This window comes from Erinaceus europaeus, chromosome 4 (genome assembly GCF_950295315.1).
Source record: "Erinaceus europaeus chromosome 4, mEriEur2.1, whole genome shotgun sequence".
Lineage (NCBI taxonomy): Eukaryota > Metazoa > Chordata > Mammalia > Eulipotyphla > Erinaceidae > Erinaceus > Erinaceus europaeus.
This window is the reverse complement of record NC_080165.1, coordinates 91,312,190-91,338,546: the sequence shown is the minus strand read 5'-3', so window position 1 is coordinate 91,338,546 and position 26,357 is coordinate 91,312,190. Positions and strand designations below refer to the sequence as shown.

The 26,357-nt window shown below is 40.7% G+C and overlaps 2 protein-coding genes across 4 annotated transcripts in view; both read left to right on the top strand.

Annotated features, from left to right (window-relative positions):
• Positions 1-7,221, top strand: part of LOC132538115 (EF-hand domain-containing protein 1-like) — a 56,425-nt gene extending 49,204 nt beyond the window's left edge. The window contains exons 3-4 of the mRNA XM_060190047.1: positions 4,625-4,835; positions 6,993-7,221. Of these exons, the coding sequence (XP_060046030.1) occupies positions 4,625-4,835; positions 6,993-7,064 (283 nt within the window). The 3' untranslated portion in view covers positions 7,065-7,221. The remainder of the gene's footprint in view (positions 1-4,624; positions 4,836-6,992) is intronic.
• Positions 1-26,357, top strand: part of EFHC1 (EF-hand domain containing 1) — a 178,246-nt gene that overhangs the window by 65,955 nt on the left and 85,934 nt on the right. Inside the window, exons 1-2 of one of the 3 annotated variants that reach the window (XM_060190044.1) lie at positions 16,692-16,837; positions 23,246-23,467. In XM_060190044.1, coding sequence (XP_060046027.1) covers positions 16,775-16,837; positions 23,246-23,467 — 285 coding nt within the window. In that variant the 5' untranslated portion in view covers positions 16,692-16,774. Of the gene's footprint in view, positions 1-16,691; positions 16,838-23,245; positions 23,468-26,357 lie in introns of those variants that run through there. The other 2 variants (XM_060190045.1, XM_060190046.1) reach the window with 2 other exon arrangements.

The window sequence follows — 26,357 nt, the reverse complement described above, 5'->3', positions numbered from 1 at the left end:
AACTAAGGCTTTGGCACCTTGGTGAAAAAGGGAGTGAGGAGTAGTGGCCATATTTAATGTAGCAAGCATGACTAATTTGTCAGCTCTATCATTTCCCTCAGAAAGGGGACCAGGAAGACCTGTGTGGGAATGAATATGGGTTATAAAAAGTGGGCAGGTTCTGCTATGGATAAGACATTGGAATGTATGAAACATCTGTAAGAGAGAAGGGTCATTAGCATCTGAGAGTAAGGCAGAGTGAATATGTTTAACCAGGTCGACCACATAGGCAGAGTCAGCTAGGATATTAATAGGCTCCTTGTCGAAGTGCTGGAGTGCTGCGATCACTGCTGCGAGCTCTGCTCTTTTGGGTTCAAGTCTGTGGGTCAGTCAAAAAATGATGCCACTGCGAATCACTCTTCCAGGTGAATGCCCCTTTGCCCATTTTTCCTGAACCATCAACAAAAACTGTGGATACATTAGATAAAGCTTTGGAGAATATGCAAAAGTAGAGTCAGATAGGTAATAGTTCAAGACCTCTGAGTAGTTTGTCATTAGGCAGAGTGAATTCTATGTCTCCCAGGTAATCTGCTAAGGCAATTTGAAGAGATTCCTGAAAAAGCATAACCCTATTAAAATCATGTTTAGTAAAGCCTGGGTGAATTACATTGGGGTCTTTATCAGTGAGCTGTTGTGAGTGAATTCTTCCTTGGGATATAAGAGAGATCTTCATATCCACTAAGGTTGCCGCTTTCTTTTTTGGAGAATGTGGAAAAGCCATTCAATTACCTGGAACTCGTGATCAAATTGAACTAAGACACCTGTAGGGCTATGAGGAGTACTAAGCACAATTAAGTGGACTCTGTGATTCAATTTAATGCGAGTCAAGTACCTCGATGAAAGGCTCTGGTTAACAATCTCCAAATCTTGCAGGGCCACAGATAATCTTAAAAAAAAAAAAATCCTGGCTAGCTCAGTCGGTAGAGCATGAGACTCTTAATCTCAGGGTGGTGGGTTCGGGCCCCACATTGGGCTCCAGATATAGCAGAACCACGTAGACCCATATAAGATTAAGCCAGTAAGGGATTTATTTAGAAAGTACAACAATCATGAAGAAGTGATTCTAATTAAGAGAATAGGCAAAGTCCAAGTCTGCAATCAAGTCACCTAAGACCACCATGTGTGAGGATAGGTCCAATATCCTAAACCAAGAGGAATGTGCTGTGGCAAAGGTGATCCCGAAAGAGAGCGAGCTGCTCTCTCCTCCTCTTTTTATGCATTCCCCTCTATATCTCCTCCTCCAGCAGATGTCATCACTCATATGCTAATAGTCCCAAACTACTGTCAGAGTCACAACATAAATAAATTTTAAAAATTAAAAAAAAAAGAAAGAACAGGTTCGAGCTTTTGTGGGTTATGTCAGTTATGGTCTTGCCCTCTGGCCTGAAATAGGGGGCAAGCTGTTAAGATAACTTTGAATCTGTCTTCTTATCCCTGAAGAGGAAGGAAGGAAAGAACAGGTTAGAGCTTGGGTAGGATGCCAGTTTTGGCCTTGCCTCTGATGTGAGAGCTAAGGTAAGTCACTAAGGCCTTTGAATCTGTTGTCTTATCCCTAAAAGGGGGAGGAGTTTATTTGGATCCCATTTTGTTTGAAAACTAACTTATGAGAACAATGTAGAAGAATTTTATTTATTTACTTTTTTAGTTTATTTACTTATTTTGGCTCGTGTCAGTGCAGCTACACCATCACAGGCTGACTTTTCCAGATAGAAAGAGACAGAGAGGAAAAGCAATAGGAAGAGAAATCACATCACTGAATTTCAACCTAGTGCCATATGTTTCATGTGGTTTACTGGGGGCTCAAACCTAGGTCACACACATGGCAAAAGAGGTGCCCTCCTGGGCAAGGTATCTCACCACCCTCTACAAGTCTTTTAATTTTTTCAGCTTCTTTTTTTTAATATTCATTTATTTCCTTTGTTGCCCTTGTTGTTTTATTGTTGTAGTTATTACTGTTGTGTTGATGTCATCGTTGCTGAATAGGACAGAGAGAAATGGAGAGAGGAGGGGAAGACACAAAGGGGAGAGAAAGATAGATACCTGCAGCCCTGCTTCACTGCCTGTGAAGCGATTCCCTGCAGGTGGGGAGCCAGGGGCTTGAGCCGGGATCCTTACTCTGGTCCTTGTACTTTGCTCCACATGAGCTTAACCAGCTGCGCTACCACCTGACTCCCATTTTTCAGCTTTTTTTTTTTTCATGTTCAGAGGGAATTGAGATCAACCTTCAAATTATCCTCATTGTAATTGGAAGAGGTATAGTAGAACACCCTCTTTGTAATGTTCCAGATTACTGGTCTCCATTTCAGTGAACGCTGCCTATGATTCTCAGTCCACTCATAAAGCCATCTCTTAATTTTCATAGGTAACCTCTCACAAAATTCAGAAAAAATAATGTTGACATATAAATCACTAGTTAATTAATATGAGAGGGGGAAAATCAACTGTATGTCTCACAGTTTTTCAAAACACAAACTTAATCTTTTTAATAGGCTATGTATTTGATATGTGGACTCTCTCAAAAGCCTAGACCAAGTAGATTAAAAGCATCCAATAGCACAACTATATACAAGATACTGGGTACTGTACAGCAAACCCTAACAAAAGGACTTTTCAAAGTTAACCCAATTACCAAATAATGTGATGATAACATTAACTATCAAGTGTCTTTTTGAACCCTAAGACAGCAGGAACCTCACATCTCCACTATAGAGCCCCTACTTCTCCCAGTCCTGGAACCCTTGGATAGGGCCCACTTTCCCGTATGCCTCTCCCAATCCATATCAAATAATATTGCACCTGCCGATCACAACCTAACCAATGCAACGATGGCCACCTCAACATGCTTCACTTCAGATTGGGTCCAGAGACTTCACGTGTGGAATGACAACCCTTCAACTTCATTACTCGGGTGAGACCTTTCCTTTCATAGTATACTTTTATTCCATCTCAGGTGGTTCACTTTCTAACAAAGTCCCAAAACCTAGATAAACACCAGTTTCTGTGAGAGAGAGCTTATGTTCACACGTATCCATAAACTACTGCAAAATATATACCTGAAAGTAGAAGTACACTAGAGTTTGCAGTGAGTACCTTCCTAACACTTCCTCTCCGCTATTCCAAGCTTTGGGTCCATTATTGCTCAACAATTTGTTTGGCTTTGTATGTTAACTCTCTTTTCAATCACCAGGTTCCAGATGCCACCAGGATGCTGGCCAGGCTTCCCTGGATTGAAGACCCCAACAATGTGTCCTGGAGCTCAGCTTCCCCAGAGACACACCATACTAGGGAAAGAGAGGAGCAGACTGGGAGTATGGACCGACCAGTCAACGCCCATGTTCAGCGGGGAAGCAATTACAGAAGCCAGACCTTCTACCTTCTGCAACCCTCAATCACCCTGAGTCCATGCTCCCAGAGCAATAGAGAATGGGAAAGCTATCAGGGGAGGGGGTGGAATATGGAGTTTGGGTGGTGGGAATTGTGTTGAGTTGTACCCCTCCTACCCTATGGTTTTGTTAATTAATCCTTTCTTAAATAAAAAAATTTAAAAAAAGTAATGTTGAAAGTACAAGTGCACTTGGCTGCATAGTTTTTGTATTCATGTCATATTATTGACTATAATTTTGAACATAGTGTATCTTATTAACATACAGTGCGAGAATTTATTTTATTTTTGCCTCCAGAGTTATCACTGGTGCTTGATGCCTACACTATGAACCCACTGCTCCTGTGGCCATTTTTTCTATTTTTTGGATAGGACAGAGAAATTGAGAGGGGAGGGGAAGGTAGAGAGAAAGAGAGAAAGACAGACACTTGCAGACCTGTTTCACTGCTTGTAAAGCAACCCCCCTGCAGGTGGGAAGCCAAAGGCTTGAACCAGCATCCTGCGTGGATCCTTGTACTTTGTACCATGTGTGCTTAACTGATGCACTACCACCTGGCCCAGAATTTATGTTATGATGTCATATAAATCATGCAGATCTGAAGTAGTGTATAGAGTGTCATGTAAATTTTACAAACACCAGAATGGGAGTGGTGATGGTGTTAGATTTAGCTTTGTAGTTCAGTGATTTCAAAAAAAGATGGCAGTGAGGGTGTCTGGGCTGCAGTTCAAAAACTGTGCCCAAGGCTGGGAGTATGGATCAACCTGCCAATGCCCATGTTCAGCAGGGAAGCAATTACTGAAGCCAGACCTTCCACCTTATGCACCCCACAATGATTGTGGATCCATACTCCCAGAGGGATAAAGAGTAGGGAAGCTATCAAGGAAGGGGGTTGGATACAGAGTTTTAGAGGTGGGAATTGTGTAGAAACCCCTCTTATCCTACAGTTTTGTCAATATTTCCATTTTATAAATAAAAACTAAAAAAAAAAAAAAAGAAAAAGTGTCCCGAATCAGATCTTCCTAATGTCAATGGTTGCCATCATCCAGCCCCTGCAGGCAAGTGGTCAGTTGGTGATCAGCTCAGCCTTGAAGCTCTTTCTCATTAGAGACTTCTCCTACTTCACCAAGTGGGAATTTTAGTCACTGAGATAAGATTGGTCAAGAACAAAACTATACGTAGTCACTCTTTTCGTTTCTTTATAGCAAACGAACTAAAGAGGGTCCAGGTGTGCAAGAGCTGGAGGCATTAATAGATACAATCCAAAAGCAATTGAAAAGCCATCCGTACAAAGACAACATTCGTGAAGCATTTCAAGACCAGGACAAAGAAGCTTCAGGATTTGTGGATAAAGAGATGTTCTTTAAAATTTGTGACTCTCTCAGCATCCCAGTTGATGACTCCTTGATTAAAGAGGTCTGTATGAAGCACGCTTCTGGCTTGATTGCAGAGGCTGAGCACCCTTAGTTCTCTCCCAAAGGCAATTGTATGTGTATTTTGTTTTAACTGGGTAAGATTTCGGAGGTCAAATCAGTTCTGAGTATGGTATGCCCCCACAGGATTTTAGCATTGGTTTTCTTTTCTGATTGATGTTACAGGGCATTTTTTTTTTTAATTCAGAGCACTGATCAGCTCTAGCTTAGGGACTATCAGAGACTAAAGCTGGAACCTCAGATCCTCAGGCACAAACATTATACTATCTTCCTGGCCTGCAGAGGATAACTCTTTTTGAGTGGATATAGCACTAGACAGCACAGAATGGCCGGCACGACATCAGTGCTAAAAGAGGGCAACAGAAGCAGTAAGGGAGGAACAGCTGCCAGTGGGGGATGCAAACACCACTGGACTGAGCAGGATAGTGGGAAGAGCAAAAGGGGAAAGGGCACAGCCAGTACTTACTATAGTGCATCAGTAGTACTCCCTAGAATGGATGTGGGTGTCAAGATGTTTGGGGCTGTACCATCTGTTGGAAGAGGTTAAATGACCAGCTATGAAGGAAATAGCATGAATGGTCTCCTAGACTCCTCAGCAGTGAAGATAGTGTTTCATGCCATATATATTCCTTTATAATCAAAAGGAAGGGGGGGACCTCAAGGTTTCTCCAGAAGTGAGAAAAAAAAAGTTTTCGTCACAATTGCTCATGACTATGTCTTATTGAGCCGTCTTCACTGATTAAGAACATTGAGGTGGTGTAGACTTCTTAAGGGTATTTGAGGTGAAAGAGGTGTCCAGAAGTTAAGAATCATTTGGGAAAGACTTATTTATGGCTGGAATGATTGGGGTGCAGATGAGAACCTTGCATAGACATTAACAAGGCATGTGCGTGTGTGCGGGCAAGTAGTGTTCATTTGGGACAAACATGCCTTTAACTTTGAGTTGCTTCTGTTGCTGTCTTTCAGCACTGACGTCTTACTAACCATTCTGTGCTGTCTAGTGCTATATCCACTCAAAAGCATTACTAGCTGTTGAGTCTTAAATATTTGTACTGTGTGTGACTTGAAGTGGGAGAGAGGAATGGCAGTTAGTGGGGAAGTGGGATGGGGAAGGAGTGGGTGGGAGGGATTTGCACAAGTCTTACAAAGACAGCCATTGCAAATCAGTTTACTTCCACTTATAGTTGAGCTTTAGGCAACATGGTTCAAATGGTAATGTAACTCAGTTCTCCTAGACTGTGATAACAATGATCTGCTTATTTTAATTTTTAATTTTTTTTGGTTGAAATATTTTATTTATTTATTTATTTATTTTTCCTTTTTTTATTGGGGAATTAATGTTTTACATTCAACAGTAAGTACAATGGTTTGTACATGCATAACATTCCCCAGTTTCCCATATAACAATACAACACCTCTAGGTCCTCTGAATCCTTCTTGGACCTGTATTTTCTCCACCCACCCTTTTAATTTTTTTGCCTCCAGGGTTATTGCTGGGGCTCAGTGCCTGCACCATGAATCCACTGCTCCTGGAGGCCATTTTCCCCCCTTTTGTTGCCCTTGTCGTTGTAGCCTCATTGTGGTTATTATTATTACTGTTGATGTCATTCATTGTTGGATAGGACAGAGAGAAATGGAGAGAGGAGGGGAAGCCAGAGAGGGGGAGAGAAAGACAGACACCTGCAGACCTGCTTCACCGCTTGTGAAGTGTCTCCCCTACAGGTGGGGAGCCGGGGGCTCGAACCAGGATGCTCAAGCCATTCTTTGCGCTTCGCACCACCTGCTGTGCTACCACCAGACCCCCCTGATCTGTTTATTTTAAAGAGTTTTATTTTGCAAAGACTGTGTGGACAAAGTCTTGTGTCTGAATATAAAAACAAAACGATGTGGAGTGATAATGTCTTTATAAATATGCTAGTTCTGAAATCTTGGGCAAGCCATTTTCTCCATTTGAAATGCTCTGATTCACTAAGTGTATGATGGGCATAACATAGGACCTACTTACTAGGGTCACAAGATCAACTGAGGATTCAGAAACCCTAAACTGGTTTACAAAGGCTGGGGATCATTATTATTGTGAGCTGAAGGGATCCTTAAATATCTGTCTCACCTGCTCTCTCTGCCTTTTTTCTTTCTGCAGTTAATCAGAATGTGCACTCATGGAGAAGACAGGATCAATTATTTTAACTTTGTTCATGCGTTCTCACACTGACCTGGCCAGTACAGTGCCATTCTTTGAGGTCAGACCCACACTTCGAAATCTAATATGCATCCTCTGTGTAGACAATTATAGAGCTTGTGAAAGTATAATTCTTCCTCAGTTCTGTCCCTGAGGTCCAAAATAAATTGGAATCCTGTAGAAACCAAAACTGGTGTCTGATTTAGAGAGGTAGAGGTGTTGTAATGGACATATCCACTTCACTGGGCTATGGTGCCTAGGTATTTGGTCAAATGTTATTCTGGCTGTGTCTGTGAGGGCATTTCTGAATGAGATGTACATCTGCATCAGTAGACTGAGTGAAACAGGTCCTCCCCCAGTGGAGGGTCTCATTCAATCCATTAAAGGCCCAAGTATTATAGAATAAAAAACTGATGCTTCCTAAAGGAATTCCTCCTGCCTACCTTTGACATTAGCTTTTTTTTTTTTTTTCTGCCTTCAACGGAAACATCAGCTCTAATGGCTGACTTTTTAAAATCTCTACCAAGGCAACACTGAACTCCACTAGGTGCCAGACCTTGTTTGAAGCAACAGAGATATAACAATGGATAAAACACACAAGTCCCTGCCCTTTGGAAGCTTATATCTTGTGGTGCTGAAAGTAGGGGAGGAAACAATGAACAATAAATCAGATATTATGTTAGAAGTTAAGAAATAGTGCGAAGAAGGCCAAGATAAGGATGAGCTGAGTGTGTAGTTTTGAAAGAAGACAAGGGTCTGGAAGATAGAGCACAATAGAAATCACAGGAGACCACCAGCTTAGACAGCAGAGAAGATTAGTTGATTAGAACAGTGAAAGTCTTAGAAGATTTTTTACTTTTACTGTATCTTCAAGAAGGAGCACGGTGGGGGAGAATAATATCCAAAGAAATTCAGGAGAGCAGGGAGTCAGGCGGTAGTACAGAGGGTTATACACAGGTGGCTCAAAGCACAAGGACTGGATTAAGGATCCCAGTTTGAGTCCCCAGCTCCCTACCTGCAGAGGGGTCACTTCACAAATGGTGAAGCAGGTCTGCAGGTGTCTATCTTTCCTCTGTCTTCCCCTCCTCTCTCGATTTCTCTCTGTCCTATCCAACAATGACATCAATAATAACTACAACAATAAAACAACAAGGGCAACAAAAGGGAATAAATAAATATTAAAAAAAAGAAATTCAGGAGAGCTATTCTACAGAGACTAATTACTAATTAGATATAGCATATCACCCTATTTACAGTAATAGAGGTAATTATGCAGGGCTGGGTGGTGGCATGTCTGGTTGAGCACATGTCACAATGAGCAAGGAGGTAGGTTCAAGTCTCTGGTCCCCACCTGCAGGGGGAAAGCTTCCCAAGTGGTGAAGCGTTGCTGCAGGTGTCTCTCTGTCTCACTCCCTCTCTATTCCCACACCTTTCAATTTCTTGCTGTATCTATCAAATAAATGAAGAATAAAAATTAAGGAGGTTGGGCGGTAGCACACTGGGTTAAACACACATGGCATGAAGTGCAAGGACCAGCATTAGGATCCCAGTTTGAGCCCTCAGATCCCCACCTGCAAGGGAGTAGCTTCACAAGCAATGAGGCACATCTGCAGGTGTCTATCTTTCATCCCCCGCCCCCGTCTTCCCCTCTGCTCTCCATTGAACTCTGTCCTATCTAACAATGACATTTATAACAACAATAATAATAACCACAACAATGATAAAAAAAATGACCGCAAAAGGAGAAAAAAAAATAGCCTCCTGTAACAGTGGATTCATGGTGCAGGCACCAAGCCCCAGCTATAACCCTGGTGGCAAAAAAAAAAAAAAGAATAAAAATTAAAAAAAAGATAATTATGCTCCCTAAAATCTATACAAAGTCACATTGCCATTGATTGGTTTCATTTGTATGGCCAGGGAAGTGGATCAAGAGGGGTAAAGTACAGGACACGCATGTGTGAGGTCCTAGGTTCAAATCCCCAGCACAGTATACATGTCTCTCCCACTCTCTCAAGAAATAAACAAATCTGGGGTTAAGGGTGGAACACCTAGTTGAACACACACATTACTTGAAATTGGGTTCAAACCCCTGGACCCCACCTGTGGGAGGGAAACTTTACAAGTAGCGAAGCATTGCTACAGGTGTCCTTCCCTATCCCAATTTTTCTCTGTCCTATCAAAATAAATAATTTTTTAATTTAGTGATTAGTGAGACTATAAGTTAATAGGAGTGTCTATTAACACCATTCTCGCCACCAAAGGTCTGTGCCCCTCCCTCGACCCCCCCCAGTGAAGCTGAACATTTACCCTTACCCTCCACCCAGAGATTTTTACTTTTAAAATAAAATAAATTTTAAAAGCTTTGTGTGTGAGGGGGGCTGGGCGGTAGAGCAGTGGGTTAAGCGAACATGGCACAAAGTGCACAGACCCGCTCAAGGATCCTGGTTTGAGCCCCCGACCCCCCATCTACCACCTGCAGGAGTGGGGCTCACTTCAAGGGTGGTGAATCAGCAGGTCTGCAGGTGGCTGTCATTTTCTCCCCCTCTTTATCTCCCCTCCTCTCTCTCGATTTCTGTGTACTATCAATGGCGACAACGAGGGCAACAAAATGGGGGGTGGGGATGGCCTCCAGGATCAGGGGATTAATTTAGAAAAAAAGCTTTGATCCATTTGGAGTTGATTTTTGTTTCTGGTGAGATAAAGTGGTTCAATTTCATTCTTCTGCATGTTACAACCCAGTTTTCCCAGCACCATTTATTGAAGAGAGCCTCCATCTTCCATTTAATCCTTTGGGCCCCCTTATCAAAGATTAGATGTCCATAGGTGTGGGGATTTATTTCTGGGCTTTCAATTCTGTTCCACTGGTCTGTAAGCCTATTTTTGTTCCAGTACCATGCTGTTTTGATGATGATGGCTTTATAATATAGTTTAAGGTCTGGGAGTGTGATGCCTCCATTTCTGTTTCTTTTCCTCAAAATGGTTTTGGCAATTCTAGGTGTTTTCAGCTTCCAGATAAATGACTGCAGTGTTTGTTCTATTCTCTTAAAGAAGCTTGGTGGAACTTTGATGGGTATTGCATTAAATTTATATATGGCTCTGGAGAGAATATTCATTTTGATGATATTTATTCTTCCAATCCATGAGTATGGGATGTCTTTCCATTTCTTGGTATCAGTTTCTATTTCCTTGAGTAGCAACTCATAGTTTTCAGCATACAAGTCTTTCACTTCTTTGGTCAACTTTATTCCTAGGTATTTGATTGATTTTGCTGAAACAGTAAATGGGAGTGATTTCTGGATGTCTTCTTCTTCAGATTTAGTGTTTGCATAAAGAAATGCCACTGATTTTTGTACACTGATTTTGTAGCCTGATACCTTGCTATATTGTCTAATAACTAACTTCCAGTAATTTTCTGCTGGATTCTTTAGGTTTTTCTATGTATACTATCATATCATCTGCAAATAGTGAGAGCTTGACTTCTTCCCTTCTAATCTGTATTCCTTTGATTTCTTTCTCTTGCCTGATTGTTATGGCAAGAACTTCCAATACTATGTTGAAGAGTAACGGTGACAGTGGACAGCCCTGTCTAGTCCCTGATCTGAGGGGGAATGCTTTCAGCTTCTGTCCATTGAGTATAATGTTGGCTGTAGGTTTGCTATATATGGACTCCACTATCTTGAGGAATTTCCCATCTATTCCCATTTTGTGTAGAGTTTTGAGCATGAATAGGTGTTGGATTTTGTCAAAGGCTTTCTCTGCATCTATTGAGATAATCATGTGGTTTTTGGCTTTGCTTTTATTGATGTGGTGAATGACATTGATTGACTTACAGATGTTGAATCAGCCTTGCATTCCTGGGATGAATTCCACTTGGTCATGATGAACAATCTTTTTGATATGCTGCTGTATCCGGTTGGCCAAGATCTTGTTTAATATTTTGGCATCTATGTTCATCAGTGATATTGGTCTGTAGTTTTCCTTTTTTGTTCTGTCCCTATCAGCTTTTGGTATCAGGGTGATGTTGGCTTCATAGAAGGTGGAAGGGAGTATTCCTGTTTCTTCAATCTTATGGAAAAGCTTCAGAAGTATGGGTACTAACTGTTTCCTGAAAGTTTTGTAGAATTCGTTTGTTGAGCCATCTGGTCCAGGACTTTTGTTGTTGGGGAGATTCTTAATAACGGTTTCAATTTCTTTGTCTGTGATTGGTGCATTTAGATTTTGTAGTTCTTCTTGGTTCAGTTTTGGAAGGGCATATGCTTCTAGGAATTGTTCCTTTCTTCCAGATTCTCTAGCTTGGTGGCATATAGTTCATTATTGAAGTTTCGCAGGATTCTCTGTACCCCTCCTACCCTATGGTTTTGTTAATTAATCCTTTCTTAAATTAAAAAAAATAATAATAAATAAAATTTTTTAAAAAAGCTTTGAGTGAAAGGAGTAAATCTTTAAAAATGGCTTATTTTAAAAGTCACTCCTTTTGTACATATGGTCTTGTAGATTTATGTTTTGTGGATATATGTACATGTTTACAGCATTCTTTTCCGAGAGCGTTATTAAAATGCCTGGAATCTGACTTCCCCTTCCCAGACAAGTTTTGGGTGCTTCCTTGTTCTGTTGGCACTGGTTTGCACTGTGGGTGATCCTCTGGGCAGAAAGGCAATAAAACATCCAGAACAGTCTGTAAACTAAGAATAATAATAGCACTAACAGTTTACATTCTCTGGTGCTTACTAATTGCAAAAATCCTTATCTGAGCTTTTTTCTAACATCCTTTCATTCATCTCTCACACAGCCAAATAAAGTAGATACTATTTTTGTCCCCCTTTTACAAGTGACGAATCAACTACAAGAGGTAAATTTGTCCATGATTATCTGACTGTTTGGTAGTGAAATCCAACAGAAACTCAGGCCTTTGAGGTAGAGTGCACTGATCCAGTGTATTTTGTTTTGTTTGTCACCAGAGTCATTAATTCACAGTGGCTCCATGCTTGCAGGTTCTTTTGCTCCCAGCATATTCTCATTCTCTCTTTCTCTGTCTCTCTCTGTCTCTCTCTCCCTCTCTCCTTCCCTTAGAAAGATGACAACAGAGACAGCCAGATAGAGGCAGAAAGAGCAGACACACTACAACACTGTTTTACTACTCATGAAGTTTCTCTTGTTTCTCTGATGCAGGTGCTACCATGTAGTGGCCAGGGGTTTGCACCCCATTAATACCCATGCAGAATCTCCTACTACTGTACAAAAACAAAATTACAGGGGGTCGGGCGGTAGCGCAGTGTGTTAAACGCACTTAGCACGAAGCACACGGACTGGAGTAAGTATCCTAGTTTGAGCCCCTGGCTCCCCACCTGCAGGGGAGTCGCTTCACAGGTGGTGAAACACGTCACTTCACAGGCGGTAAAGCAGGTGTCTTTCTCTCCCCTTCTCTGTCTTCCCCTCCTCTCTTGATTTCTGTCTGTCCTATCCAACAACGATGACATCATCAACAACAATAATTACGAAAACCATAAAAATCAACTAGGGCAACAAAAGAGAAAATAAATCAATAATAATAATAATAATAAATACATATTTTTACCCATTTCTAGTAGAGAAACTCCTCCCAAAGGCAGAGAGCTCTTTTCTGGTGAAAGACTTTAGGGAACCCATGGAGCAAGAAGACATATTTGTATACAACTCATAGCACCCTGCTGGAAGTAGTGGAGAATTCTATGTGTATGTTAGTTATTAACTCATTTAATAATACTACTACCAGTGAAGAATATAATTTGGCTTGTCTACAGTAAAGAAAAGGTTAAGATGCCCCCACAGGATGGCAGAGCTCAAAAATGATAAAATCAGGATTTACATATAGTCAAATGTAGACATGCTTGTATAGTGAACCTCGATGGAATCACATCAACAATGATGCCCACTGGAAATCTAGTTTTATCTATTTCTCTGCTCATTCATTCTTCCCCATGTTACTTCTGATGCATATCCTAGACATCTTACTTTCTTCACAAACATACTTGGATATATCTCTTTAAAAGATGATAATCATTTTTTTTCAAAACTGAAATACTACTAGTATGCAAAACTATTGAAAAATGGTGGCAGACAGCCACCAATAACAGTGTCAGCTGCCACTAGTGGATTCATGTCCTTGGCCCTTTCAGTTTCACACCCATTCATGAAACCCAACAGTGAGAGGGAGAGAGGGATTTGCTTTGACAAGCAAGCAATAAAACTAAAGCTGCTGTGTGTTTTGGCAGCAAACTACACATGATATGAGGGTAAGCCCTTTGTATCAGACTATTGTACTCCTAAATTGATTCAGAATCAGAAACATCTGTTTTAAAAAGAAAATTTTCACACTGGCTCCCACTTCACATTTAAGGAACTCAATCTCTAGGCACCTGGATTTTGCTTGCTTTTTGTTTATATTCTCTTAATTTCCTCAGTTTTGATAGCTTTTTCTTTTCTTCTTGTTTTGTTTTTCTTTTTTCCTGAAAATGTTTGGTAGATGACATTGGATTTCTCTTCAGGCACAACACGCAATAGTGGGCACATGTTACAATTTGCATGGACCCAGGTTCAAGACCCTGGTACCCACCTGCAGGGGGAAGCTTCACCAGCATTGAAGCACTACTGCAGGTGGGTCTTTTCTTTCTAATTTATAAAATGGAAAAACTGACAAAAACCATAGGACAAGAGGGGTACAACTCCACACAGTTCCCACCACCAGAATTCTGTATCCCATTCTCTCCCCTTCTAGCTTTCCTATTCTTTAACCCTGTGGGAGTATGGACCCACGGTCATTATGGGATGCAGAAGGTGGAAGGTCTGGCTTCTGTAATTGCTTCCCCACTGAACCTGGGCGTTGATAGGTCGTTCCATACTCCCAGCCTGTCGCTCTCTTTTTCTAGTGGAGCAGAGCTCTGGGGAAGCAGGGCTCCAGGACACATTGGTGGGGTTTTCTGCCCAGGGAAGTCTGGTTGGCATCATGCTAGCATCTGGAACCTGGTGGCTTAAAAAAGAGTTAACATATAAAGCTAAACAAATTGTTGACTAATCATGAACCTAAAGGCTGGGATAGTGCAGATGAAGATTTGGGGTCTCCGTTTTGAAGATAGCTAGTAGGCCTATTTTAGTTATATTCCAAAGAGCCCATGACTATACTAGTTTTTGCTTGATCCTGGCATCTGATATGTAGCTGGAACCAAGTTATTGTCTGAGGAGATGATGTCATGGCTGGAAAATGGGCTAGAAAGCCAGGTCAGGGAAGAGAGTAGCTCCCAAATATGGGAAAGATGTATAAATATTGTTGACTATAAACCCCATCAATTTGATCTGCTCTGGGGCTCAAATTCAGCTTAGGAGCCTATGTAGCCTCTGCATCCCTGTAGGACTGAGCTTGCACTCTGTGGTCATGAGTAGGAACATTCCAAGCTGCCCCAATTTCAGGACCCATCTTCCTCAAGTGGTAGAGTGTGTCATCCAACCTCTCTTCAGAGGATGGAACATTCTCTACCGTTGTTGATCCACACTGAGGGCAAGGTCCTATGGGAGCCCCCAAAGGGGTCCATTATGTTGTTCCTGATGGACATGACCAGTGACCATGGAGAGAGGGATCTATTCAAAGTCTAGGCCCATCACGTCTGTGTAGGAGTCCCAGGATTCCCTGACTAGGGCCCTAGCTGATGGGGTGGCCTGATTGTGACTTAAGAGTCATTAAAATATGCTAGTCGCTTGCCCTTCTTTTACAGCTTTTGTAGTCCTTACTTTGATAAGGCTAGCTTTGGACTGAGGGAAGTGTAACAGGAAGTAGGTGAGGAGGGTACCTAGGTCTAAATAGAAACTATTTCATTAGGTACTTTATGGTGTCTTTTTAGGTCTACTTGCTTGCTTCATTTATTGACTCATGGCAAACTATTTTGCACTTTTGCTTTCAGGTATATGTTTTCCACTCATTTATGGATACATGTGTATATATATGCCCATTTATGGATATATGTGTATATACGCCCTATCTCAATGGCCCTCGTCTACATCTAGGTTTTGGGGCTTTGTTAGGAGGTGAACCACCTGAAATGGAATTAAGGAATCATACGAGAAAGGAAAGGCCTCACCGGAGTAATGAGGCTGAAGCAGGTTGATATTCCACGTCTGATGTCTCTGGACAGCCTGAAGTGAAGCATGCTGAGGTGGTTTTGCATTGACTAGGTTGGGATCAGCTGATGCAGTATCAGTTGGTATGAATTGAGAGAAGCATGCAGGAAAGTGAGCCCCACCCTAAAGGTTCCAAGACTGGGGGAGGTGGGTCTCTATTTATCTTTCCTCATTCCTTATGGATTTCTCTATCTCTGGCCAATAAATAAAAGTATTTAAAAACAAAATATACACTACTGAAAGACAAAAACAAGTTTTGAGTAATATACAAAAGCAAGAATACCTATAATGTTATTTCATATTATTTTTTTTCATTTTTATAAAATCTTTTTTTATATATTGTAGGAAATAATGGTTTACAGGGCAATTATTGGTGCATGGGTACAATATCTTTCCTCTCCATGACTGATATCTGCACACCACTCCCACCAGTACCTTGTTGCACCTTCCTTGCTCCTTACCACTTAAGTTTTTTCCCTTTGAACAAAAAGTTCAGTGTGCTTTGAACAAAGCGCGTTTTTCCCCTTGTGATTCTGATCTTTTTGTTGCAGTTGCAGATAAGTATAGAGATAAGATTTGAAGGACCGAGATTAAGCACCCGTTAATCAACAAATATTAAGTGTCCAGAAGCAAAGAAATACCCAAAGTCCTGTCAAAGGAACTGAGAAGGTGCAGAACTGCAGGGATTGACAGTAGGATAAAGAAAAGTGAAGGTGGCCCCACCTGCAAGGGGAAAGCTTCACAAGTGGTGAAGCAGAGCTGCAGGCATCTGTCTCTCTCCTCTATCTCCATTTCCCCTCTCAATTTCTGTCTCTATCCAATAATAAATAAAATAAAATAAAAATAGTAAAAAAAGAAAAGTGAAGGTAGTTAAAAAATCATTCATGGGAGGGTTAGCAGATGACTGCATTTAGTTCACTGGACAACCCAAAAACGATCAAATACTCCGCAGTCCCTACACCCTAGAAGGACAGGTCTGGGGAATAAATGCAAGCTTTCACTTGGTTATGAAATGGGACAGCTGTCCACTTTTTGTCTGACATCGGCTGAGCGAGACCAGAAGCGACATAGTGGGAAGGAACTCTTCTTCCAGGGTTATTCATCTAAACAACAGTGCCCAACAGTGGAATCGCGAGCTCATCCAGACCTGCTTTCCTGCTGTGTCCACAGCCCTCAAGCGCCCGGGGGGTGTATGGGTGGGGGGTTGTTTGCCTTGCGGGACAGGACAGGACGGGACGGGACGGGACGGGACGGGACGGGGCGGGCCGGGGCGGGACAGGACCAGCCGGGATTGGCCGGGGAGGACCGGGGCGGACCGGGGCGGGCCGGGGCGGGCCGGGGCGGGCCGGGGCGGGCCGAGAAACCGCAACACACCCCACTCGCCTCGGTTTCGCGGTGCTGTTTTCCCGCGAGAGTGCAGATTCCCGCGATGAGAGCGCGGAGGAACCTGCCACGATTGTTCTTCAGGCCCCGCCCCTCACTGCTGGACACTCCGGATGTTTAGCGTTACCATGGAAACTTAGGGGCGGGCCCACACGGCTAGTTTCCGGAGCAACCAGAAAGCCTAAATCCTGCTGCTTTGGTAGCTAGCTGCGATGGCGTCCAACCCGGTGCATGGCCTGCCTTTTCTTCCGGGCACGTCCTTTAATGACTCCACGGTGAGGACTAATCCGTCCACCCCCCAGGTCCCATCTCAGATGGTCAGCCGCTTAGTGTATCTCCAGACTCCTCTGTTTCTTCTACCCTGTCCTCTTCCCCCCAGCGCTGTTCTCATTTGGTTTCAATTCTGTTGTTCCCTCCTCCTCTCTCACCCAGCTCCAGCCTTTCTCTCCCTTTCTTTGCAGTCAGCTCCATCTCTAGTTTTCCCACTTTCCTGCCCTTCTTTATTCGCATCCTTGTCTCCAGTTCTACTCAGTCCCCTCCCATCCTGATGCTTCTTTCTCTGTATCTGTCTTTCCCCACCTTCTAAAGCCTCCTACCTCGTTCTCACAATACTCTGCCCAGCTTTACCCTTAAACTCTTCTACCTCCCACCCCTCTTCCAATCTGACACTTTGCTCATCTGAAACCTGGAACCAATAATCTCTCCCAGTCCCAGCTCCATCTATTTTCTGACCTGCTTGCCATTTCTACTTACTCTCTCCTCCCCCACTCCCCGTTCTTTTCTGCTGTCTCACCCATTCTGTTATACTTTAAAAATTTTTTTAAATATTTATTTTTCTTTTTTGTTGCCCTTGTTTTTTATTATTATTGTTGTTGATGATGTCGTCGTTGTTAGATACGACAGAGAAATGGAGAGAGGAGGGGAAGACAGAGGGGGAGAGAAAGACAGACACTTGCAGACCTGCTTCACCGCTTGTGAAGCAACACCCCTGCAGATGGGGAGACAGGCTCGAACCAGAATTTTTTAAAAAAAATTTTTATATTTATTTTCCCTTTTGTTGTCCTTATTGTTTTTCATTGTTGTTGTAGTTACTGTTGTTGTTGTTATTGATGTCGTTGTTGGCTAGGACAGAGAAATGGAGAGAGGAGGGGCAGCCAGAGAGGGGGAGAGAAAGACAGACACCTGCAGACCTGCTTCAAGGCATGTTGAGGCCACTCCCCTGCAGGTAGGGAACCTGGGCTGGAACCGGGATCCTTACACAGGTCTTTGTGCTTTGTGCCACCTGCCACCTGCGCTTAACCCGCTGCACTACCGCCCGACTCCCTCAGTTATACTTTTTTACCCAACTCCATCCCTTTTCTGTCCAGCGCTTCTTTTACTTTTTTAAAATTTTTTATATTTATTTATTTTCCCTTTTGTTCCCCTTGTTATTTTTCATTGTTGAAACTACAACCTTTTTCTGTCCAGCACTTAAAAAAATTTTTTTTTAATATTTATTTATTTTCCCTTTTATTGCCCTTGTTGTTTTTCATTGTTGTTATTATTGTTGTTATTGATGTTTTAGTTGTTAGATAGGACAGAGAGAAATGGAGAGAAGAGGGGAAGACAGAGAGGGGGAGAGAAAGATAGACACCTGCAGACCTGCTTCACCTCGGTGAAGCGACTCCCTTCAGGTGGGAAGCCGGGGGCTTGAACCGGGATCCTTGCCAGTCCTTGCGCTTTGCGCCACATGCGTTTAACCTGCTTCGCTACCGCATGACTTTCCAGCACTTCTTTTTCTACATCCAGTCTCACTCCTCAGTTATTCCTTTTTAAAAGGTAGACTTTCAACACTTGTCCGCCTTCCTCTTCTCTTTATCTTCTTTGTAAAAGTTAATATGATCCTAGCTCCCTCAACCATAGTTGAGTTGTTGGTTTTTTTTTTCCTTTCCGTATCCCTATTCTTTTTCTCTGTGCTTTGCCTACTGTGTGTGTGTGTGTGTGTGTGTGTGTTTTAAGATTTTATTTACTTATTAATGAGAAACCTAGGAGGAAGGAGAAAGAGCCAGACATCACTCTGGTACATGTGTTGCCAGGGATTGAACTCAGAACCTCTTGGCATCCACTGCGCCACCTCCTGGACCACCCTACTTTGTGTTTTCAGTTGCACACTCTAGATACAATTGAAGAGGAAAAAAACACTTGTATTTTTTTCATTCTTGACATAGTTTAGCCCTTGACAAAGTTATTTAGTATTTATTTTCTTACATGGTTACTGACATATGTGTTATTGGAGGATCTATATCAATATAGATCAGTAGATAACATTATATACCGTAGATGACATAATAACATTTCTCTTTATTTTATTGAGTAATTTAGATGGTAAGTTCCTCTTCTTGTTCACAAAAGTAAGGTCAAACACGTCTTTATTTTTCATGGGGAAATGAATTGAATTTGAAGATTTGCTGAGGTACTTTGTACTCTAAACTCTTCATAAATATTCCTGTATTAATACACAACATTGTAGATTTTTTCATTTTAGTGGAACTTACAGTTTTACATAATTTCGAAAATGCTGTAGGCATGATTCCCACCTTACACAGGAACAGCCTAAACATTTGGTGTTGATGATTGTGGATTACCCATAAGGTAGAGTTGAATTGACTTAAGTTCCAGATATGAAGTAGAAAGTGTCATGCTCTGAGAACACATATTACCACACTTCAAGTTCCTTAGATATGTTTCATATTTCAAATACACTGGCCAAGTCTCAACCAGTTTGACTTATTTGAAATTTGACAAATATGGTCACTCTCTGAAGCACTGATGGATTAAGGATGTTTAACTTTCAGGACACTTGAAAGGTAAACCATAAGGACATAGAGTGGTGGGGAGGCCTGAGGGTTCATTAATAAAGTTAAGGGATGGTAGAGATAATTGTGTTGAAAGGAAAAGTAAATGAAGCAGCTTCTATAGAGGTGGAAGTAGAGGAGCTTGAAGTTATCTGATGAAGAAGTTAACAGCTCATTTTGTTCTATGGTATGTGTGTTATATATCTGAATCAGCTCCAATCAACTGACTTGTGACCCTGAATGTGTGGAGACCCTTAAGGAAAGTCCACAGCCCATATCTCTCTTAGCAAAAGAAATTTTTCCTGTCATGTTAGTGCAGATCCTGAAAAATTGTAGTTTGGGTTGTAGAGAAACTACAAAGTCCTTTTTTCATTAATATAAACTTTATTAACCCTAAATTATATACATGTATGTCTGTATGTGTATTTATATTTGCATATGTATTGCTTTAAAAGTAACCCAACATTACAAAGAACTGAAAAAGTATGCCACAAAATTAACATAGCCCCTATTTCCCCCATTTTTTGTTTTGCTGATGTGATTGACATGTGACATTGTGTAACTTGGAAGTTTGCAACCTGTTCAGATGATACACTTATTTGCATAATTATTACCTCCATAGGGTTAAACTAGTGCTATGTGATTAAGCTGACACTGCTGTCCTATCTCACATAATTACCATTGTGTGTGTGTGTGTGTGTGTGTGTGTGTGTGTGTGTGTCCCCACATGCATTATCAGGGACTAGAACCAGGGCATCATAGATGCAAAACATATACTCTACCATTGAATTATATTTCTAGTCCTATGATTTCATTTTTGTGCTAAGAACATTAAAATTTATTCTGTTAAAAACTTTCAAGTACATAGTACATTATGGTATAGTATAATACAGTATAGTACATTAGATCCCCAGACCTATTTCATCTTTTTTTTTCTTTTTAATTTTTTTTTTTTTAATTAAGAAAGAAGACATTAACAAAACCATAGGATAAGAGGGGTACAGTTCCACACAATTCCCACCACCCAATCTCCATATCCCATCCCCTCCCCTGATAGCTTTCCCATTCTCTATCCTTCTGGGAGCATGGACCCAGGGTCATTGTGGGTTGCAGAAGGTGGGAGGTCTGGCTTCTGTAATTGCTTCCCCACTGAACATGGGCATTGACTTGTTGATCCATACTCCCAGTCTGTCTCTCTCTTTCCCTAGTAGGGTGGGGCTCTGGGGAAGCAGAGCTCCAGGACACATTGGTGGGGTCTTCAGTCCAGGGAAGCCTGGCTGGCATCCTGATGGCATCTGGAACCTGGTGGCTGAAAAGAGCGTTAACATACAAAGCCAAACAAATTGTTGAACAACCATGGATCTTTTTTTTTTTTAATCAGAGCACTACTTAGCTCTGGCTTATGGCCGGCCGTATGGAGGATTGAACCTAGGACTTGAGAGCCTCGGGCATGAAGGTCTCTTTGCATAACCATTATGCTATACCCCCACATAGATCTACTTCATCTTATAACTAAAGAAGCTAGAAATGTGTACGCATTGTCTAATTTCTCTCCATTCCTTTCAGTCTTCCAGTTCCTGGTAACTAACCACCACTTGACTCCCTAATTCTATGGATTTGGGCTTTTTAGATTTCATATCTAAGTGACACCATACTGTCTTTCTCCGACTGACATTTCATTTAGCAAAATACCTTCAAAATACCTATTTCATTTAGCAAAATACACCCTTTCACCAATGAGCAGTAATACCAGTTTGTTTTATAGTATTTTGTTCTTTTTTTTTTCTTCTTTGATTGCTTTTATTCTTAAGTAATATTTTGGTTTTGATATTAATATGATTTTCTTTAATTCTTTGAAAATATACTTTGTGTGGAAAAGCACAGCTAATTTCTGTGCGTTGATTTTGTACCACCAGATCTTGTCATCTGCAAACAGAGACAATTTTATTAAATATTCTTTTCTTTTCTAACTGTTCTGGCTAGGGCTTTCAGTATTATGTTGGATCAGAATGGTTAGAGTGGGCATTCTAGTCTTGTTTCTAAACTTAGAAAAACAGTTTTCACCCTTTCACCAATGAGCATGATGTTAACTATTGAATCATCACATATGATCTTTATTCTGCTGAGGTATATACCTTCTATCCCTAATTTCTTACATGCTTTTTAATCATAAAAATTTTGCATTTTGTCTGCTATTTTGTCTGCGTCAGTTGAGATGATCATACAATTTCTATCTTTGATGTAGGGGTAAGGCAGTAGCACACTTGGTTGACCACGTGTGTTAGAACATGCAAGGATCCAGGTTCAAATCCCTGGTTCCCATCTGCAGGGTAGGAAGCTTCACAAAGCAGTGAGGCAGTGCTGCAGGTGTCTCTTTTTCTTTCTCCTTTTCTATCTCCCCCCTTCCCTTTTGATTTATATCTCCCTCTATCCAATAAATATTTTAAAAGAAAACATATCTTCTTTTATGCTTTTAATGTGATGTATCAGAGATAAATCCCACTTGGTAATATTCAATGAACCTTTTAATGTTCTGTTAAACTTAGTTTGAAGATATTTTGTTGAAATATTTTGCATCTATATTGGGTCTTTGTTCTGTAATTTCTTTCTTTTTTTTTTTGTAGTGCACTAATCTGAAATTGGCATTAGGATAACACTAGCCTTTTAAACTGAGTTGAGGTTATTCCCTTCAAGTTTTTGGAAGAGTTTAAGAATTAGAATTGATACTAGTTTTTCTGATGCTTGGTATAATACTGTGAAACCATGTGATTCTGTGCTTTTCTCCCTTAGGAAGTTTTTAATTACTAACCTAACTTCCTTACTCTCTATTAATCTGCTCTGATTTTTTGTTACTGGTAATTAATTCTTGGTATATTTGCCACATTATAAATGTTATTTATTTATTTTTATTTGTTAGATAGAGACAGAGAAGTCTTAGAGGGATGGGGAAGATAACGAGGAAGAGAGACAGAAAGAAATACACCTGTATCACTGCTTCACCATTTGTGAAGCTTTCCCCCTACAGGTGGGGAGTGGGGGCTTGAACTTTGGTCCATATGCATTATAACATGTGTGATCAACCAGGTGCACCACTACCTGGCCCCAAAATGTTTTCTATTGACATAAGATATTGGGAGGCAGAGAAAGGCAGAAGCTGAGCATCACTCTGGCACATGGGATGTTGGGTATCAAATTCTGGACATCAGCTCCCTACTCACTATGCCTTGTCTGGATACAAGAATGTATCCACCCTTCTTAGAACATTCCAATTGTTGATGTATACCTCAAGTCATTTCTCATGACCCCTTTCCTTTCAATGAGATTAATAGTAATGGCTTCTTTTTCATTTACTCCCTAAATCGGATCAAATCCTTAAGCAACCAGAGAATTATTGAGTTTGAGACTAAATATATAATATCTCTTGCTTTTCAAAGAGTTGGGTGAATATATCATTTGTAATAAGTTCCTTTCATTTCAAATGAAAATTCATTTCACAGTACCAGTTATTCTAGGTTCTATTATTCATGACCACCAGAAAAAAATGAAAAAAAAAATTGGAAGACTAGTGAAAAATGAAGACTATAGAGGAGATAATGTTCTAATTTCTGTGCAAGTGATTTAGTAGTAAAATTGGGCATTTTGGAGAAGGGCTTTAAATTTCATTTTAGACTTAGACTGCTGCTTCCCAGTTTGTTCTTGGACAAGTATGTTAGTTTATTATGCAAGAAACTTCTTATCTATGTAAACTTTACTATGTTACGAGCAAGGATTTAAATTATATGTTTTAAACATTAACTCATCTAAAAAATATTTATAACATGTTACTAATGACTCATTTATCTTCTTCAGAAAACAGCCTTTCATAGAAGCCAGACTCTGGGTTACAGAAATGGCTATGCTATTGCTCGACGTCCAACAGTTGGAATAGGCGGGGAGCGGCTTCCAGTCAACCAGCTTTCCCAGGCTGACCTAGATGAGTTGGCAAATAAGGCTCCAGCTCTAACTTATGGAGAACCTAAGCAGGCCCCACCTGCACAGTTTATTCCTGCACATGTGGCTTTTGACAAAAAGGTATCATCTGGGGTTTGGGGGCAACTTTGAATTCAAATTTCTGAGATCCAACAGTTTGCAGAGAAGTCAAGCATAAACCACAGGTTTACCAGAATGTTCTTAGAAAAAAATTGTTCAAATGCTTCAACTCTTAGTCATAAACAGCTGAACTCAGGACTGAAAGGGGCTTTCTTTAGTCAGAGAACCAATTATAGACTATAATTCCCTGTAGACTTAACTCTAATGCTTTTCAAATACAGTTGAAGAAAAGTGGTATGAAATCTTAACTCTTGAGTATATATGCTCTGTGAGCTACTATTTAAAGATTTCTGTTTTCTATAATGATCATAAGATCCTTAATCTATACAAAAAATCTTTAAAAATATACCAAGATGGCAAAGACTTCATCTATTACTTGTTTTTTCCAGACTGCCTGCCTTCCTCTTTCACTTCCTCCCTTGCTCCCTTCCTTTTTCTTTTCATTCTTTCTTGCATTCCAGGGAACATTTCAGATTTGATTCAAAATAACCATACAAAAAAAAAAAAAAAAAAGGTGGTCCGGGAGGTGACGCAGTGATAGAGCTTTGGACTCTTGGGCATGAGGTCCTGAGTTCGATTCCCGGCAGTACATGTGCCAGGGTGATATCTGGTTCTTTCTCTTTCCTCTTATCTTTCTCATTAATAATTTGGTTTTTTTTTTAAAGGGAAAGAGTAGGGGCCGGGCAGTGCGTCACCTGGTTAAGTGCATATATTGCCATGAGCAAGGACAGGCTCCTTGAGCCCTTGCTCCCCACCTACTGTGGTGGTGGTGGTGACAAGACAGGGGGTGAGGAACACTTCATAAGCAGTGAACTAGGTCTGCAGATGTCTATCTTTCTCTCTATGTATATCCCTTTCCCTCTCAATTTCTCTGTCCTGTCAAATAAAAAAGAAAGGGGAAAAATTGGGGGAAAAAATAGCCACTAGGAGAGGTGGATTCTTAGCGCCAGCACCAAGGCCCAACAATAAAAATAAAAACTAAAACATAAAGCATAAGGAGGGTACAAAAAGTAACCAAATATATCTAGATATATTGGCTACCTTGTGGATTTCTGGTTATTCTTAAAATTTTTGGCATCCCATAAAGAATTTTGGCCCATACTCTTTGAGGGAAAAGGAATAGGGAACCTTCCAATTGATAGGGATGGGATATGGAACTCTGGTGGTGGGAATTGTATGGAATTGTACCCCTCTTATCCTACAGTCTTCTTAATCATCATTAAATTACTAATAAAATTTAAAAAACTCTGATTTAATTAAGAAAAAAAATAAATAAGATATAAAAGTATGCATTTAGATATATCCAAAGGATATTAAAGGACTAATTCTAAGGGTCATATGAACTTTTATATTCATACCTGTATTACAATAGCCAAGGAGTGTAGCCTAAATGCCCAATGAAGGACAACTTGAGAAAGAAGTTACAGGATATATACTCAATAGGAAACTATACTGTGATAAGAAGATATTTATCCTTCAGGACAAAATGGATGGAACAGGAGGTGGATTGGTTATGCCTGGTGAAGCTAGTAAGAAGGTGAAATACAATTACTAAATTGTTAAAATTTATATCTAAAAATAACAAGTAAAACTGGAAGGGAAACAGGTTAGGTACAAATGAAGAAAGCTAGCTTTTAGAAACTGGACAGAAGCTCTCACATTCACTTACACATAATAATCATCTAAAAATCTGGCTTGAAGGTTGAGGTGGTTAAGTTTGTTGAAAAGTCCCACCAGTTATTCTGCTGGAAGATCTGGGTTAAAACTACTTCCAATTAATGGAAAAGAGGCTCATGGCCAAGAAAAACAAGGATGATGAAAGAATATCAATAAAAAAAGGCAACTCACATAACAAAAACACATTGGAAGACTAGTGAAAAATGAAGACTATAGAGGAAATATTTTGATGGTTGGAGAGCAGGGGTTCAAACCCAGGTCTTTGCACATGGTGAGATGTGCAGTTAACCACTTCTTTATCTTAATTTTTTTTTTGGTATTTCCTGTATGTTTATATTTATTTATTTGTTAGAGACAGGAACTGAGATGGATGGGTGAAATAGAGGAGAAAAAACAGATACCTGCAGCACTGCTCCACCACTTTTGAAGTTTCCCCCCTGCAGATAGGGAGCTGGGGCTTGAACCTGGGTCCTTCTTGAACTGAGAGTACCATCACCCGGTCCCAAACCTTCCATATTTAAGTGATCAAGCTCAGGACACATACTATTAAAACCTTCATTTTCTTTCTTTGTTCCCAGATAATTTTCTTTTTCATTACACACACTCTTCTGTTTCCTAGGTTAACTTCCCATCCTGCCTTAGTAAGTAATGTAATTCTTTAATGTTTTTCATCTTTAAATTCCATTTCAAATGCTTTAGTGACAATTTTTCCACCTAGGATTATTCTATCCTGTCCTCAAACAGCTTCTTTTGACCCTGTTTCTCTCTCTCTTTTAAAACTATTTATTTATTCATGAGAAAGACAGGTGGAGAGAGAGAGAGAAAGAACCAGACATCACTCTGGTAATGTGCTGCCGGGGATTGAACTCCAGACCTCAAGGTTGACAAGCCAATACTTTATCCATTGTGCCACCTCCTGGACCACCCTGTTTCTCTTTTAAGCAACAGCATTTTATTCCTCACTTGATGGCCAGAGGACTTACAGTCTTAATTTCTCTTCAATCTCAAAAATGAAAACTTTTTATTCTAAATAACCAGTATTGTCCTTTTTACCCCCATTTTTTAATTAGTGATTTAATAATGATCGAAAAGATTTTGTGGGATAAGAGGGGTACAATTCCTACCACCCCTCCACTGTACCCCACCCCTCCACTGAAAGTTTCCCTACCGGGGTTGGGTGGTAGCGCAGCGGGTT